Source organism: Arvicola amphibius, chromosome 4, assembly GCF_903992535.2.
Source record: "Arvicola amphibius chromosome 4, mArvAmp1.2, whole genome shotgun sequence".
Classification (NCBI taxonomy): domain Eukaryota; kingdom Metazoa; phylum Chordata; class Mammalia; order Rodentia; family Cricetidae; genus Arvicola; species Arvicola amphibius.
The window spans coordinates 67,016,677-67,033,813 of record NC_052050.1 but is presented as its reverse complement, the minus strand read 5'-3'; the positions used below and the strand labels follow the sequence as shown (position 1 = coordinate 67,033,813).

The 17,137-nt window shown below is 43.7% G+C and overlaps 1 protein-coding gene across 6 annotated transcripts in view; it reads right to left on the bottom strand.

The window, feature by feature from the left end:
- LOC119813206 (solute carrier family 22 member 21) overlaps nt 1-17,137 on the bottom strand; it is a 64,468-nt gene that overhangs the window by 17,190 nt on the left and 30,141 nt on the right. For 2 of the 6 annotated variants that reach the window (XM_038328393.1, XM_038328395.1), the window contains 2 exons: nt 16,126-16,261; nt 14,323-15,637 (listed from right to left, as the gene is read on the bottom strand). The exons of 1 other annotated variant lie outside the window; for it this stretch is intronic. In XM_038328393.1, coding sequence (XP_038184321.1) covers nt 15,568-15,637; nt 16,126-16,261 — 206 coding nt within the window. In that variant the 3' untranslated portion in view covers nt 14,323-15,567. Of the gene's footprint in view, nt 1-9,441; nt 10,040-14,322; nt 15,638-16,125; nt 16,560-17,137 lie in introns of those variants that run through there. 3 more of the 6 variants (XR_005285154.1, XR_005285155.1, XM_038328394.1) reach the window with 3 other exon arrangements.

Sequence of the window (17,137 nt, the reverse complement as noted above, 5' to 3'; positions counted from 1 at the left end):
ATTTTTTTGGGAGAGATTAGCAACAAATATCCCCAAAGAAAGAGACTTCAGTTTATAAATGAACTAATTGGATTCTCCCTCATATAATAAAGGGAAAACTAATTTCTGGAGTACCTACATTCTATACTGATACAAATAAATCAGGAAAGGCATGTTATAATCAGGAAAACTAAGCAAAGATCTTATGGTTCAGTTAAAAAAAACCAGAATTATATGCTATTCACATAGTATTATTAGATTTTACCTCTTAATATATTTACTGATTCTCAGTATGCAGAAAGAGTTGTTTTACATATTAAAACTGCTGAATTTATTCCATATCATTCGGAATTAATTCTGTTATTTATTCAACTACAACAAGTAATCAGAAATAGAAAGCATCCCTTGTATATAACACATACATTTCATATGTGTCTACGTGGCCCTCTAGTACAAGGTAATGATAAATCTATGAGCTATTGGCAAGAAATGTTCTAGAAGCCTCATAATTTCACAAGAAACACCATGTTAACAGCAAAATTTGATGAAAGATTTTTCTATCACATGGCAACAGGTCAAGGAAATGAAAAGGAAACATCCTGTTTGTATAACCAAACTCCACTACCTGCAAGTAACCCAAGAAATGAAATTTGGCAAATGATGTGTTTCATTTTGTAGAGTTTGAAAAATTAAAATATGTGTACCATATCATAGACTCAGGATTTCAATGGGCAACTTCTTTAAGTTCTGAAAAGTCTGATTCTGTAATTACACATTTATTAGATGTCAAGGCTATCATGGAGATACCTGTACAAATTAAGACTGATAATGCTTCAGCTTATGTCTCTAGTAAAATGAAACATTTTGCATATTTTTTTTTGTTTTTCAGGACAGGGTTTCTCTGTAAACATTGCATATTAAAACATAAAGCATATTACCATAAACCACACAACCCTACAGAACAAACAGTTATAGAAAGATAAAATTTACTTTAAAAGATATACTTAATAAACAGAAAGGGATAATAATGACCCCTAGAGATAGATTACACAGTGCTTTTTAACTTTAAAATTTTAGATTTATTTATTTATTATATAGAAAGGATTCTCCCTGAGTATATTCAGAGGGCACCAGATCTCATTATAGATGATTGTGAGTCACCACATGGTTACTAGGAATTGAACTCTGGACCTCTGGAAGAGCTGCCAGTGCTCTTAGCCTCGCCTTGAGCCATCTCTCCAGCTCAACTTTAAATTTTTAAAATACTAATGAGAAAGGAACTACAGCTGTGAAGAGACATTGGCTAGTAGAAAAAAACTGCTAAAAAGCAAGTCATCTAGTTGCTGCTCAATCTCTCTGAGCTAGCAGGTTTTCACCCCAGCCTTTGACTCCCAAGTCTTATTGATAAATAGAATGATATAGACTTAACTTAAACCTACATATCATGGCCACAGCAGAGCTGGGCTCTGTGGAGCTTGTCTATAATCCCAGTGCCAATACTGATAATCTGAGTTGAAGTCCAGGGGCACGCTTGGTAGGAGAAAATGAACTTCATCAAGTTGTTCTCTGCCCCTCACACATGTTCTGTAGCATGTGTGCATCCCTTTCCAAACACAAACATTAAAAAAATAAAAATAAATACTTCAGGGGACAATTTTGAAAGCTATCCAATGATTCCCTCTAGTCTGTACATGCCCACACTCCTGTGCTCACACTTATATACATGCATACACATGAGCATGCACACATACACACACACACACTAAATTAATAAAGAGGAAAGAAAGGAAGAAGGAAAAAAGGAAGGGAGGGAGGAAGGAAGGAAAAGACACTGAGGGTTGACTGCCTGGCACAGATCCCCTCATTGCTCCTAACCTGAGCTGCTCTGACTCCCCTGTTGTCCCCTCTCCCTTTGTAGGCCACCAGCCTTCTGCTGTCATAACCCAAATCACAGACTTCATATCCTTGTTGTCTCTCCCCCAGGACCTCCTATGACAAGCCTCTTGCTCCTGAGAATGTATCAGCTATGTGTGGCTACTTCTTCCAAGCTCAAGTTCTTGGTTTTAGCCTTATCCTGGCCCAGTACAGATGCCTCCCCCCCGCCCCGTGAGCCCTGTCCTGCTGTGACTGACTCAAGGTGCCCATAGCTGCAATACCCTCCACAACACACGTCTTCTTTTTCTTTCTTGTTATGGTATCAAAGTTAAAGTCCTATGTCCTCCAAATCTGTTCAACCAACCTGTCTAGTGTGATGACTCTTGTTATCCACTCCCCCCTCTTCACATTAGTGTCTTTAAGACAGACACCTGTCTTCTTTCCTCCAATTGGAACATACTAGAGCCCCCAGGGTAGGTCTTACAAAGTCTTCTCTGTCTGGGATTTTCGGTATTTTCAGTGTAGGGGTGTTCTTTATGTTACTAAGAGTTAGGAACACATTTGTAGTTGATTGATTTTTCCCTTAAAAAAATAATATTTGGGAACAGGGTCCCATATATCTCAGGCTGGCCCCAACTCAATATGTGCCTTCAGATGACATTGAAGTATGGATCCTCCTGCCTCTACCTCCCCAGTGCTACACTTGGTAAGCATCATCACATTGACTTTTATGCAGTTAAGGATGGAATCCAGGACCTGGTGCATGCTAGGCTAGCAGTCTACCAACCATTTTGACCTCTAGCCCCAGGAGTACTCTAAGGTTCTTAGGAGCAACTGCCTTTTCTTGTAGGCAGCTACTATGGGTCAGGTTATAGCTTGGTATAGAGCACTTTCTTAATATGCACAAAGTTCTGGGCTTAGTTCCTATGATGCTAGTTTTATGTCAATCTGACACAAGCTAGAGTCATGGGAGAGGAGGAAGCCTCAACTGAGAAAATGCCTCCATAAGACTGGGCTAAAGGCAAGCCAGTAGGGTATCTTCTTAATTAGTGATTGATAGGTGAGGGCCCAGCCCATTGTGGCTCTGGACACAGTGTCACTGGTGGAGGCCCAAAGAGGCCACAAGGTCAGAGAGTTTGGGACTTGTTTTTAGTTCATTCAAGGTTATTGTGCTTCTAACTCAAAGGTTCCCACCTAGTTGTGAAACAGAGTTCTGCTCTTGCAAGGCTATTGTCCACAGGTGTGGCTGGTTGTCAGCCCTTGTGCTCCTGGAATAGGGAAGTAATTGGTTCCTACCTAAAACAAAAGTCTAAGGCTTCAACTAAGTTCTAGTTCCCTTTCTGGAAATAACTTGGGATTCCACCCAGGGAGTGGTTTGCCTACAGAGTGTTTGGTCTAGGGCATGAACAATGAATGTAGCCATGACTTTCAATTTGTATGTTAATTCAGTCTTTTGTTTTACTCTTACGTTTTAGGGTCGGGGGTATATTAACCAGTTGGAAATTAAACACTGGTGAATTTTCAGTACTCACTGAAAAATTCCCTCCCAAAACTATCCTATATGTTTTTGCGTTTTATTATTTTTGTTCGCGTCTTTGTAGTCTTTACTGTATTTCTAAATTCCCACACCTCCACTCTGGAAGAGGGTATTTTTGTCCAGGCTGGCCCCCGACAGTCACCTCTGGGCTGGTGGTCCTGGATTCTATAACAAAGCAATCTGGTGAAGCTATGAAGAACAAGTCAGTAAGCAATACTCCTCCATGGCCTCTACATCAGCTCCTGCCTCAAGGTCTCTGCTGTCTGAGTCTCTGTGAAGAGCGGTTATGTGGAAATATAAGCCTGATTAAACCCTCTCCTCCCTAACTTGGTTTTGGTCATGGTGTTTCATCACAGCAATAAAAACCCTAACTAAGACAGTTGCAAACACTGCAGATAATAATAGTAATAAATAATAATAATAAAATAATTGGTTGGTGAGATGGTTCAGAGGGCAAAGGTGCTTGCTGCCAAGCCTGACAACCTGAACTCAGTCTTAGGGACTCTCATAGCAGAAGGAGAAAATAAACTTCTAGAATATGTTCTCTGACTGTCACATGTGTGCTGAGTCACGTGACTGCACCCCGAACACATAACAAAATTAAAAATAAACCAAGTCTATATAAAAAGTGGAAAATTAAAAAAAAACACAACTGATATTTTAAAAGTTATAAAACCATCACATAAATGACCAATGATTCAACAGTTAAGAGCACTTGCTACAGCCAGGCGGTGGTGGGGCACGCCTTTAATCCCAGCACTCTGTGAGTTGGAGGCCAGCCTGGTCTACAGAGTGAGTTCCAGTACGGGCTCCAAAGCTATGCAGAGAAACCCTGTCTCGATGGCCAATCTTGGTTGTCAATTTGATTACACCTGGAATCAATGAAACCCTAAGAGCTATAATGGGAAGATCCACCCTAGCTCTGACCACACCTTGGGGCAGCCCATATAAAAGGACATGGAAGAAGGAAGCTGTTGCTTTTTTCCTGTTTTCAGTGGGATCTCAGAGCCACCCAATAAAGGGATTTGTTTTTTCTTGATAAAGGTTACCTACAAATCCACAGCTAACATCTTACTTAACAAAAAGTGTTCTTTTTAAAAATAATTTATTTATTCTTGTTTTATGTACACTGGTGTTTTGCCCGCATGTGTGTCTGTGTGAGGATGTCAGATCTTGGAGTTACAGTTGCTAACTGTCATGTGGTTGCTGGGAATTGAACCTGGGTCCTCTGGAATAGCAGTCAGTGCTCTTAACCACTGAGCTATCCCTCCAGCCCTGAAACTATGATTTTAAGAAGTGGAACCAGATGGGGTGTCTGCTCTCCCTATCATGTCCTGTAGCTCTAGAGAAAGGAGAGGCCACATGAGGAGACAGAAGTGAAAACAAATACGACGTAGGAAGGGGCAAAGGCCATCACTACTCACAAGTGCATGAGCATTTACATGGGAGTCTCAAGATAACTGTCAGGAAAACTGTCCGAATGAACGAGAGTCCAGAAAGGTAGAAAGGTGTGAGACCAAACAAAACAATTGATGGCCTTTATTCACACCATAAGCCAGCAGCTAAGTAAGAGGAAATGCACAGTAAACAATTGCTGCTAGATCCCTTCCCTTGGGGAGCATAACCAAAGTTTAACTCTCCTCTCAAGGTCCCAATGACAACCTCTGTACTATTCTGCCACAGTTCTTTCTGGGGAACCATGAACTTACTGGGCTTTCAGAGCAAAGATGAAGGGAGTTACTTGCTGGAGTTTGGGTGTTCTCTTCCCCACACAAAAGGCCAGAACAGAAAGCATGCATTAGGGATGAGGGCTTCCCATAGCCACATAGCTAGAGCGTCCCTCTTCCCCTAGTCTCCCTGGTCTATACACTCCAGTCTCTCTCTGAAACCATGTGCTATTAGGGATGAGTTGCATCCAACAAGAGGCAGGGAGTAGGTGGATACTCAGGTGACCCTCCCTGGTCTTCTGTGAGGGGAAACAAACCGCTAACCCCAGATAGGATAATCTTTTGTAGCGAAGCAAAGTTGGTGTTTGATTTGGAGTGCAGTCCTGTACAACAATAATGTGACAAAATAAGCTATCATTAGCCACAGTAATATCTCAGAGTCAAAGAATTCTCTCAGTAAAGAGTGAGTCAGAGTCCTGAAGAGGAAAATTTAAAATTCGGCGGAAAGACACGAATGGGGGCAACAATATGGCTTGGTGATAAAGGTGTTAGCCACCAAACATTAAGAACTGAGTTCAATTCCTAGAAATATACTGTTGTAATAAATCTGCTGGCCTGCCCTGTCACCTGGGTACCCTGTCCCTTTAAGAGACAAGCCCTGCCCTCTCCCAATCCCGCCCCCCCATCAAGTGGATCTCTCCCCCTCCTCTCCAGTCCAGACAGTGTGGTGAGGTGCTCTCTCTCTCTTTCCCCTCTCTGTCTCTGTCTCTCTGTCTCTGTCTCTGTCTCTTTCTCAGTTTCTCTCTCTCTCCTCCCTCATCTCTCTCACTCTTCCTCCCTCTCTCCCACCTCTCTGTCTCTCTGTCTACCACTGCCACCAGAAGGAGAGAACAGTCTCTTAGAGGTTGTCCTTTGGCACACGTTCCCGCCTACACACACAATAAATGAATACATGTAAAACAATAAACTCATTACCCCAAAAGATAGCCTGATAAAACAAAGGGAAACCATGGATACTTAACATTGAAAGGTTTTACTTCATCCCAGAATCACCTAGGGAAGAGGTTCTAAATCTGTGGGTCAAGACCCCTTGGGGGTCACATATCGGATATATTGCATCTTAGTGCCAGACTGCTCTGTCCAGGAAAGCAGCTGAGCCGAGGATCCCATTCCCTATGGGTTCATGGCACAGCAGAGTAAAGCAATTAAACAATTAAAGTCAATGAGATTGTAAAAGAAGACCTATGTTCACGGGAGTACTTGTCTACTGTGCTAGGTGTTTGGTTTCATGCAGGTCCGTGAAAGAAAAAGGGTCCCTCTAGGGTGACTTTTAGCCTTCGCTGCTCCTGGTGAACTGACTGTAGCTTTGCAAGAGGTCTATTTATTGTTATACAATTCACATCTTAGCAGGGCAGTTTCAACATACCAAAATCTCTTATCTGAGCTCTCCAAAGGGACACATGCCAAAGCAGTTCCCAGTCATAGGACATCTCAGTTTTTTGGGTTCTACCACAACCAAATTTTGCATAGGCTTTGAACCTTTTAGGAAGCACTCGGGTAAGATGAAATACTTCAAACAGAAGGTAGTAGTCACAGGAGGCATATCAAAGCCCAGGTGCCAATACCCCAGAATCAGGCAGCTGCAGTGCTCTGCGGGACTCCTGACACACTTGTGTGTGAATGTCATAGTTGTATTCATAACAGGCAGAAAGCAGAGACAACCTGGATAGCCACTGCCTAACAATGGATGAGTAAAATGCAGTGTACAAGATGAGGTGATACTAGAGAATAGAAAAAAAACTACTGTATTAGTCAGGGTTCTCTAGAACAACAGAATTTACAAAATAAATCTTTTATATATAGAAAGGGGATTTGTTATAATGACTTACATGCTATGTATGGTCCAGCTAATCCAACAATGGCTGCCAATCAACAGAAGGTCCAAGAATCTAGTAATTATTCAGTCCATGAGACTAGATGTCTCAGCTGGTCTTTGGTGTATACCAGAATCCTAAAGGAGTAGTGCTCTAACACCAGTGTAGGAATGGACTTGCTAGAGAGAGTGAGAGCAAGCAGAAGAAGAAAGAGAGCTTCCTCTTCCATTTCCTTCATTGTCAGAGACCACGAGAGTTACAGCAGGTGACAGCTCGTGTCCAGATCTCAACCCACCAGAGGCATGGGTTTCTGAGGGAGGATAATTCTGTGTGGGCAAAGGCCACAGGCCCATTGGCTCTGGAAACTTTTGCTCTGGTGAGCAGCTATGGTGTCTCCCCAATAGCCACACTGTAGTGTGTGAGCTCATGTGATGTGTATATGCAATCTCATGATCGCATCTCAATCTCATGGGCACTTAGACACTAAGAAGCCTGTTCTCTGTCCTTGGCTTACTGACAGAGCAGTTTGGCCAGACATGTGTCCTTTTGGACAGATCACAGACGGAACTCTCACAGACTTTACTTATAAAATTGCAGGTGTCCGGCCTTGTTATATCACAGTCCTTCAAGAGAGCTGTAGCACCCATGTTTCCCCAAGCATCCTTCACCTGCACCTCCTTGCTCCGACTCAAAATAGCAATGAACACTTTGTACCGGTTTTGATGGAGTAGACTTTTTGTTTAGGTCCTGATATTCAGGTGATACGAAAGACTGTTAATTGACTAACCCTGTCCAGATATTATTAATCACACTTAAGAAATGTAAAATAATGCTTGTATTCCTTGCCTTTTCTTTAGATCTCTCAATGGTTTAGTTTTCTTCCTTTGTAAACTGTAGCAGCTCCTTTAAGAGATGGCTGGAGCCTCCCCACTGCTGCAGCTGCCGTTGGCTACAAACCAGCTGATAAGTTTTGCTATGTATCTTCAAATAGGTGTGTCCCTGAGAATTTGCCAAGTAGTTATATATATAGTTTTATATATATAGTTATATATATAGTTATATATATATAGTTATATATATATAGTTATATATATTAGTTATATACACACACACACACATATACACACACACACACACATACATTCAGAGTCAGTAGCTGGACTCTGATGACTCCCAAAACTTCATATAGGCTGCTAGCAGAAGATGTGGTCCAGATTAAACTTGGATCTTCATGCCTTAAAGATCCAGATTACAAGTGGATCTTTTCACTCCAAATGATCTAATTAAGGGAAAAAATCCCTCATAAGTGTGCCCAGTCACTTGGGTTTTAGTTAGTTCCAGATACAGTCAAGTTGACAACCAAGACTAGCCATCACAGCTACTGACCTGTGTCACATGCAAATAAACCTCAAAGCGATGTGACTGAATGACAGAAGCCAGTCACAATGGGCTCTATATCATATAATCACATTTATATGCAAATGCAAGAGATATGTAAAACTATAGAGACAGAAAGTAAAGGTGCAGTAGGTCACACTTGAAATAATTACTTGGGAGGTAGAAAGGCAGAAAAATCAGGAATCATGAGCTTCAAACAGCCTGGGCTACATAAGACCCTGACACAATCAAGGTCCAAACACCCAAGGTCCAATCTAACCAATGGAGGGTGGTACCTGTCATTCTGGAGACACCTATCTCTCCTGCCCTCCTTCACAGGAATGGAGGCAGTGTCTGTGGTTCTGGAGACACCTCTCTCTCCTGCCCTGCTTCACAGGAATGGAGGCAGTGTCTGTCGTTCTGGAGACACCTCTCTTTCCCACCCTCAGTCAGAGGGAAGGGAAGGAAGCTGCCACAGTTGCTGATTCATTTTTGCTTGGACAAACAAAGGTGTCCTGGAGAAAAGGCATATCTTGAGAAAACAAGCCACAAAATGAGGGCTGACAACCCAATTACTGTGACTTACTAAATGGAATGCGCTAAAGCAATGCCCACCAGGATGAAGCACAGGGAGACCTCATTTTTTTAAAAAAAAAAATTTATTTATTTATTTATTTATTTATTATGTATACAATATTCTGTCTGCGTGTATGCCTGCAGGCCAGAAGAGGGTACCAGACCCCATTACAGATGGTTGTAAGCCACCATGTGGTTGCTGGGAATTGAACTCAGGACCTTTGGAAGAGCAGGCAATGCTCTTAACCTCTGAGCCATCTCTCCAGCCCCTGAGATCTCATGTTTTCTTAAATTAGGACATCTGGTCACCTTTCTCAAATACAGACCCCCCTTTTTTTCCTTTTCTTTCTCTTTCTCTTTCTTTCCTTTTTCTTTCCTTTGTGTTTTTTTTTTTTTGAGACAGGGTTTCTCTGTGTAGCTTTCGAGCCTGTCTTGGAACTTGCTCTATAGATCAGGTTGGCCTCAAACTCACAGAGACCCACCTGCCTCTGCTTCCTGAGTGCAGGGGTTAAAGGCGTGCACCACTGCCTGGCTCCCCATAGACCTGGAACTTGGTGCCTGCTCCACAAGGAGCAGGGGATGCACTTACCTTGCTTGCAGTGTCTCCATGATGACAGGACAGTTCGGAGTCTAGACTTTGTCACTGCACACAGGGCACTGAGGATGCACTGCAGTCTTTGGGGAAGGCTTCTAACACCAAGTCTCACAATTTGCTGAGGTTAGTCCACTGAAACAAGTTTTTGCCAAGGCTGAAACTGTAAAGTTTGCCCAAATGTTTTAAGCTCAGTTCAGTATGTGACAACTTCAAGTATTTTTAACACTTGCTGTTGGGGAAGACGGGACATATACAGTTAGTTATATCTTTGTTCTTCTCTCCGTGTATGTGTGTGTATGTAGGGGGGCAAATACAGAGAAAATTTTTACAGAGCCCAGAGAGCAGTCCAAACTGGAATGAAAACCCAAATGAACTGCATAACTACGAGTCGCTTGCTTTGCATTTCTGTACCTTGCACACGCCCTGCAGGATGGAGGCCTTGGTCTATACACAGGAGGTTTCTGTGTCTCCTGCAGGAGCAGAGGGAAAGGGAGACAGACCAAATGACGGCATTAGGAAAACAGCAGCTCACAGCTCTTCGTCAGAAGGTGTTTTTTGTCTGCAGCATGAAGAAAATGGAAAACATTAGAAATCCAAGGCAAGCCTTGCAGCAAGGCTCTTGCTTGTTATAGGGCAGTTCTGACTCATGGGAGCAGAGTGGAACTCTGGCTGTTTTTGCATAAACAAAGGCTTGCAAGGTTTTAGACAGGGTGCTGCTTAACTTTTCTCAACTAAAGAGAAACTAGATCCACCTGGGAAGAGGAACCCTCAATTGAAGAACTGCCACCATCAGATTGACCTGCAGACTCTCGGGGACCATTTTCTTGACTGATGATTGATACAAGAGGGACCAGCTCACTGTGGGAGGTGACAGCCCTGACCAAGTGGTCCTGGGCTGTATAAAAAAGCAAGCTGAGCAGCTGTGGGGTAGCAAGCCAGTAAGCTTCCTGACTCCAGGCTCCTGCCTTGAGTTCCTCCCGAATCCCTCAGTGATGGACTATAAGCTGTAAGATGAACTCTTTCCTCCCTAGTTGATTTTGATCAGGGTTTTATTACAGCAACAGACTCTAGACTAGAACAGCCATGAAGAGAGGAAGGAATCCCCACAGGAAAAGCCAAATCCTGGTTTCATGTAGGGGTGTGCCTTTGAGTGTGTGGGGGCCTGAGGTCATCGTCAAATGTCTTCCTTAATCACTTTGTACCTTATTTTTCTGAGACAGGAGCTCTCCATGAACCTGTAGCTTATAGATGCAGCTAGGCTGGCAGGCCAGCAAGCCCCGAGATCCTCCTGTCTCTGCCTCCCCAGGGTTGGCTTTTTCATGGGTTCTGGGCATGGAATTCAGGTTCTCAAGCTTATGGAGCATCAGGGGCATCAGCTGTCAGGGGCATCTCTCCAAGCCCATGATGTCTTAGTCAGTGTCCTATTGCTGTGAAGATATACCATGACCACATAACTCTTATAAAAGAAAACATTTAATTTGGGATGGCTTATAGATTCAGAGGTGTATTTCATCATGGCAGAACGCATGGTAGAACATGTGCAGACATGTGTTGGAGAAATAACTGAGAGTTCTATACCTGGATTGGCAGGCAGCAGGAAGTTGGTGACACTGGGTCTGGTTGGGCTTCTGAAACCACAAAGCTCACCCTGCTGTGACATACTTCTTCCAACAAGGTCACACCTACTCCAAGAAGGACACACCTCCAATAAAGTCACTCCCTGAGTCTATGGGATGGCTATTTTCATTCAAACCACCACACATGGTTCCATATTATAGACAGCACAGTTGTCAAGAGTGCTAGGAAGCCAAAGCTGCCTAGAGTCTTGGTGATTTCTGTGGGTCTATATTTGGTCCTAGGCTTTTGGGGACCCAAAAGTTCACTGATTTTCAACATTCTAGCATTGATTAGTGCTGTTATACAAATGAGAATGCCGAGTTTACATCTTTCATATACCATTCAATCAGTGGTAGGTAGCAGGCTAATGGGATGGTTCAGCAGTTCAATCTTTGGGACCCATCTCTTGGAAGGAGAGGACATCCTCTGACCTCCACATGTGGAGGATGTGTCAGTTCAAAACCATAGCAAGGCTGGTGATATATTGCCCCAGAATTTTTATCAGCTCAAAGACCATTAGGAAAAGCATTTATAGACAGAAGTCTAAGTGAGGCAGAGTGGCATATGCCCATAAACCCTGCACATTGGAGGCTGATGTGGGAGGATCACTTGAGCCCATGATTTTGAGACCAGCCTAGATAACATATTGGAGACCTTTTCTCTAAACATAAATAAATGAAAAAAAAAAAAACTAATTCAAAAGCATGCTTTTTAAAAACTTCTTATTACCCAGAAGAGAAGAGGGTTCTCTACCCATCTTGTACAGTATCACTTAGAGAAGTGTTGAGTAGAATAATTCTTTGTCAAATAACAGCTGTTTAGCAATTCATGAGAACACAGGAAAGAAAAGAAGCTAGCTGCTAGGAATAGGAAGATAATAATGAGGGGGCAAACCTAGTGCGGGAGAATTGTCTGTATTCTGTCAATCATGTTTTAAATAAATGCTGATTGGCCAGGCAGGAAGTATAGGCAGGTCAACTAGATAGGAAGTAGAGGTGGGGCTTGAGAACAGGAGTATTCTGGGAAGAAGGAAGCTCTTCCCGCAGCCCAGCCCAGACCACTGAAGAAGCAACATGTGACATGCTCCACTGAAAAAGGTACTGAGCCACATGGTTAACATATATAAGAATAATGGGTTAATATAAGTTACAAGAGATAATAAGAAGATTGAGCTAATGGGCTAATCAGTTTTTTGACATATGGAGATCTCTGTGTGATTTTCTCTGGGACTTGCCGGTTGTGGGGTACTGAGCTTGACAGAAACCTCAACAAGCTGTCCCTCCATGTTACACATACGCTTACCTTTTCTTAGAAACCAGGGTATCAATGTAGCCCAGGCAGACCTTTAAACGATGATCCTGTCTCAGCATCCTAAATTCTGGGTCAGTGGATGTGTACTATCATACTGGGATCCTTGCCTTCACCTTGGACTGTGGAGAGATTCTGTTTTTTTGTTTTTTAGATTTTTTGTTCTTCATCTTTTCTCATTCCTGGTGTCTATGTGTATGCCAGCTCCAATGACCACAGGCATTCAGGGTTTCATTGCTCACATACCTCTATCCTGAAGATGGTCCTTCTGAAGACATCGCTCCAATGGAAACAGGCTATATAAGTACAGCAGGCTTGTGCAGACGGTGAGGGTTTTCGGGAGAAGGGCTTTGGGCTGTTGCTGCTGCCCACAGAGAGAGCTCAGGGCATTCAGGCAGCTCAGTGTTTGCTTCAGGAGGCCCTGAATGTCTGGAACCAGACACCAAGAATAAAAGCCAATGTAGGAGCTGTTCACTCATAGCAGGATATGCTGGGGAGAACTGCAGTTATAATCTGGGGTTCCTGAGAAGGCATGCCATCGGAAAGCCAGCTCAGGACCTGGTTTGAGGGGAGGAAAGTGAATCTTCCAGATATGCTGCTCTGTATTACTCCTGAACCAGAAGCCCCTGCTTGTCATGTGACATGGCCTTCGGTTGTCTAAGCAACAGCTGAGCTTTGGACTTAGGTCCCATCGTATTTTCCAGCACAGGTCACCCTGCAAACACTGGTCATCAACATGTGTGTCTTGTACACCACTCCAGCCCAGTGCTCTCTGCTCTACCCCTTATTCAGGAGCTTCAAGGCCAGTTCAAGCAGGCTTTGGGCAGCTTTGATGAGGTGCAGCCTGAAGGGCTTCATTTGGGTCAGCAGTGTTTAGCTTCATGCATTTCATCCGAGGACAGGATCTTTGTGTGTACAGGAAACAGAGACCCCAGTGTTGTCTTTTAAATGGGTGATGAGGCAAATGCTCCCCACTTTTCTCTATGCTGCAAGATGGTTTTGAGATGCATCTCCCAGGCTTCCTCAGAGACTCAGGACCCTGCAGTTTCTTAGGTGCTGCCCAACTCAGTAAGCATCCTAGGACTGGGCCTCCCTCCTTCCCTGTTCTGCACTCCTGCTCCTCAGAGTCTTATTCCAGGTAGAGTACAGAACTGTACAGAAGCTCTGAGCTCAGGCTGTTTCCATGGAGACCCAGGCTGAGTGTACCAGGCTGGTGCAAATCACGGTCAATATTGGGTAGATGCCTATTATATAGCATAGTACTAGATAAATCTTAACCCTGAACACTAATAGTTAGTCTACAGAAGAGTTGCATGCTGGTGTTTCTAGGTAGATTAGTCAGGGTTCTCTGAAGGAACAAAAATGACAGAATGAAGCAAGATATTAAAAAAGGAATTATTAGAGTGGCTTGCGGAGGTAGTCTGGGTAGTTCAACAGTGGCTATACCTGATGGAAAGGCTACTGATCTGGAGTTGTTCATTCTACATGACTGAATGTCTTAGCAATCATATCCAGTACTGGAGGACCAAGGAGGTCCTAGAGAACTGTCAGTTTTCAGTCCATGCGGGCATTTAGAAGTGGATTCTAACACCAGTGAAGGAATGGTTTAGGAACAGGATTGATGAACTAGCCAGTGAAAGAGAGGGCAAGTAGGCAGTAAAAACCTTTCTTCCTCCATGTTCTTTTTTGTGAGCTGTCACCAGGAGGTACAGCCCAGGTTTAGAGCGAAGTTTCTGACATTAAATGACCATGATTTAGGGAGGTCTTCCACATCAAATAATCCAACTAAGAGAATGCCCTCACATGTATGCCTAGCTGCTTGGGTTTTAGTTAATTCCAAATGTAGTCAAGTGGACAACCAAGATTAGCCATATCACAATCCTAACCAATTCTAGAAATAAAGATTATAGGCAGTTGTTATTTTAAAATATCATTGTTTATTAAGACTGTCTCATTGCCCAAGAATCTTCAGTAGTTTCCACCAAATATTGTTTCTTTTTTTAAAGAAGGTGAAGTGTGTGCGATATTAGAAGGGACAATCACACTGAACACAAACACCCGCCGATGTTACACGGCTGCAGCCAGCAACTCTGAGAGACTGTCAACACAACTTACATTTCTTTCTTGAATTTCCCCATGATTATACATCGTAAAAGGAACAAGCGTAGTGTTATTGTTTGGGCACTCAGAGCAGTGACAGTGGCTAAGGCTGGGAGGTGCAACTGCACTTCCGTGGTGGCAACTGTACACCAGCCCGGGTAATGCAGAGCTGAGAAATAGTGCTCCCAAGTCTCTGTTGAAGGGTGAATAACTTGAGACACAACAACAGATGACAAACAAAACAATCCCCATGACAGTGCTGAGAGAAGGAAGGGGCACTCTGTCACCCATACATGCCCTTCAAGGCACAGTAAGTGTCTGGTAGCCAGGGATTCTGATTTACACAGCAGTGGAAGCCAAGCCGTGGCCTCAACAGTGGATTTCTCACGGCCCGGACAAGCCCAAGACTCTGACCAGACATACACAGCACAGCTGGCTGTGGGACTGAGCAGTCACCGCCCACACACTGTTGACGTGATGTACCTGCTCCCACCTTCATTCCCTCTAGGGTGCCCTAGGTCTTGTGTTCTCCTGTTGTGAGTTAAAGCAATCACAGTAAAAAGTTTTGTAACTTAGGAAAGATGAGAAATCAAACTCCTCATGGAATCATTTATTTTCTGAAGAAGTTTTGTTTCCTTCTGGTTCTTCATATGGAACTCAGAGCCCTGTGCATCCTAGGCAAGCACACTGTCACCGAGCAACACCTATTCCTTTTCCTGTGAGTCTGTCAGTTAGGGAGAGGAGGGAAAAATGGACCTGCATCTCTATCTGTGCAACCTTACCCGTCTTACAAAGTTTCGCATAGTCTTCCAAGTCTCACTGATTCAAGAGACTCATTGACTTCTTTGGAAAGGCTAAGTCCATCACTGGAATGGGATGGGCAAGCTGTCTGCAGTTAGCCTTGGTGTCCCTGGAGGAAGGTGGCTCTCTGGACAGATACACCCATCCATGAGCACATTAGACACAAGATCAACAGAACAGAAAAGTCCTTGGTAATTGACAGCATTTCTGACAACACGCAGATTTTCTACCTTCTGGAGGGGTGTTAGAAGGCTGTGCTTTTTAGGATTCTGGAGCGGCTTCTACATTTTTGATGACTTGTTTCTGGTGTGGGGATGGCCCATGCTTTATTCTATTAAAACAAGAAACACAAATGTTACTTACAAATCTTTTTTTTTTTTTTTTTTTTTTTTTTTGGTTTTTCGAGACAGGGTTTCTCTGTAGCTTTGGAACCTGTCCTGGAACTAGCTCTTGTAGACCAGGCTGGTCTCGAACTCACAGAGATCCACCTGCCTCTGCCTCCCGAGTGCTGGGATTAAAGGACAAATCTTACAAAAATACCTATTAGTCACAAAAGAAACAAGCCAGATCTGGAGAAAAACCAAAGCCATGGCAGAATCTGAAGTTTCCTGTGGTCTTTGCACTGGAGTGGCTGCTTTTATGGTCATGCACATGGACACCTGTTCACACAGGATGAGACCCTTGCCCTTACAGCACATGGTTAAAGTAGTCCAGTTATTTGTGAGACAGTGTACAGGGAGAACTATTTCAAGGGGTTGGGGCCTAAGGATATGGCCAGAACCTGACCAAATGCATCTAAACTGTGAGAAGGTGTCTTACCTTTTGACCTTTTGCATTTGGTTAATGGTGTCTGGGAGAGAGACACCAGAGCTCTCTGGGAAGAACAAGGTGATGGTAGCTGTCGTGATGGTCAGACTTCCCATAAGGATGTAAGGGAGGTGGCGGTTATAAGCACCTGTGGTCAAGCAGAGGAGCCAGGTTACAGTGACACTGGTTTCATTCTGACCTTATATTTCCTCGGGGCTTTATGTAGGACTCACCTTACTGTTGATCTCAGTGTTTCCCAAAGCCTAGACTGCTAGAGTGAAGGCTGGCATCTAGAGAGTCTCAGAACTCAGTCCTGGCACATATGTGCCGAAAGGTCCAGCAGTGTCCACAATGGACAAGGGAGAGGTACAGGGAAGCACAGTCACCACGCTGCAGGGTTCCCAAGGAACACAAGGTTCTTGTCTAGGACAGGAGCAACTTTCCACCTGTGCAGATGTGTCCCAGTTTGATTTGCATGCAGGTTAGACAAGGGGCTACAGCCCTTCAGAGCCATGGACCAAGCCTTCAGAGGACCTGCTATTCTCGGGACACTGGCAGGTCCTCCCCAGAGTTAGGGATGTGCAGAGGAGCAGCAGCATCCAGGAAGGAGTCCTGCTATATAATGTCAGAATGCAGATCTTCTTTACCCTGTCATGTATGACAATGAAGGCCTGTGTGCCACCTACTGGGAGCCCGAGGCAAGAGGAGCTAAAGTTCAAGGGCTTCTGGGGCCACACACCAAGTTCAAGTCCAGCTCACACAACTTAGTCCTCTGATCTCAACATACACACTAAGGAAATGAAGTGTTCTAAGCTACGGCAACTGTCAGTCCATCACTCAGACCTCTTGGATGGACAGGTTTCTCTCCATGTTCCTAACTCCAAGAAGAAATTCCTCTAGTGAAGTAAACTGGCTCCCTAAAGAATTTCTTAGGATAAAGAAATCTAGTTGGTGATGGAGGGTCTGGGAATATCGAAATAGAAACACCAACACTCTCTCAATCCCATCTAGCTGGTCTATGAGC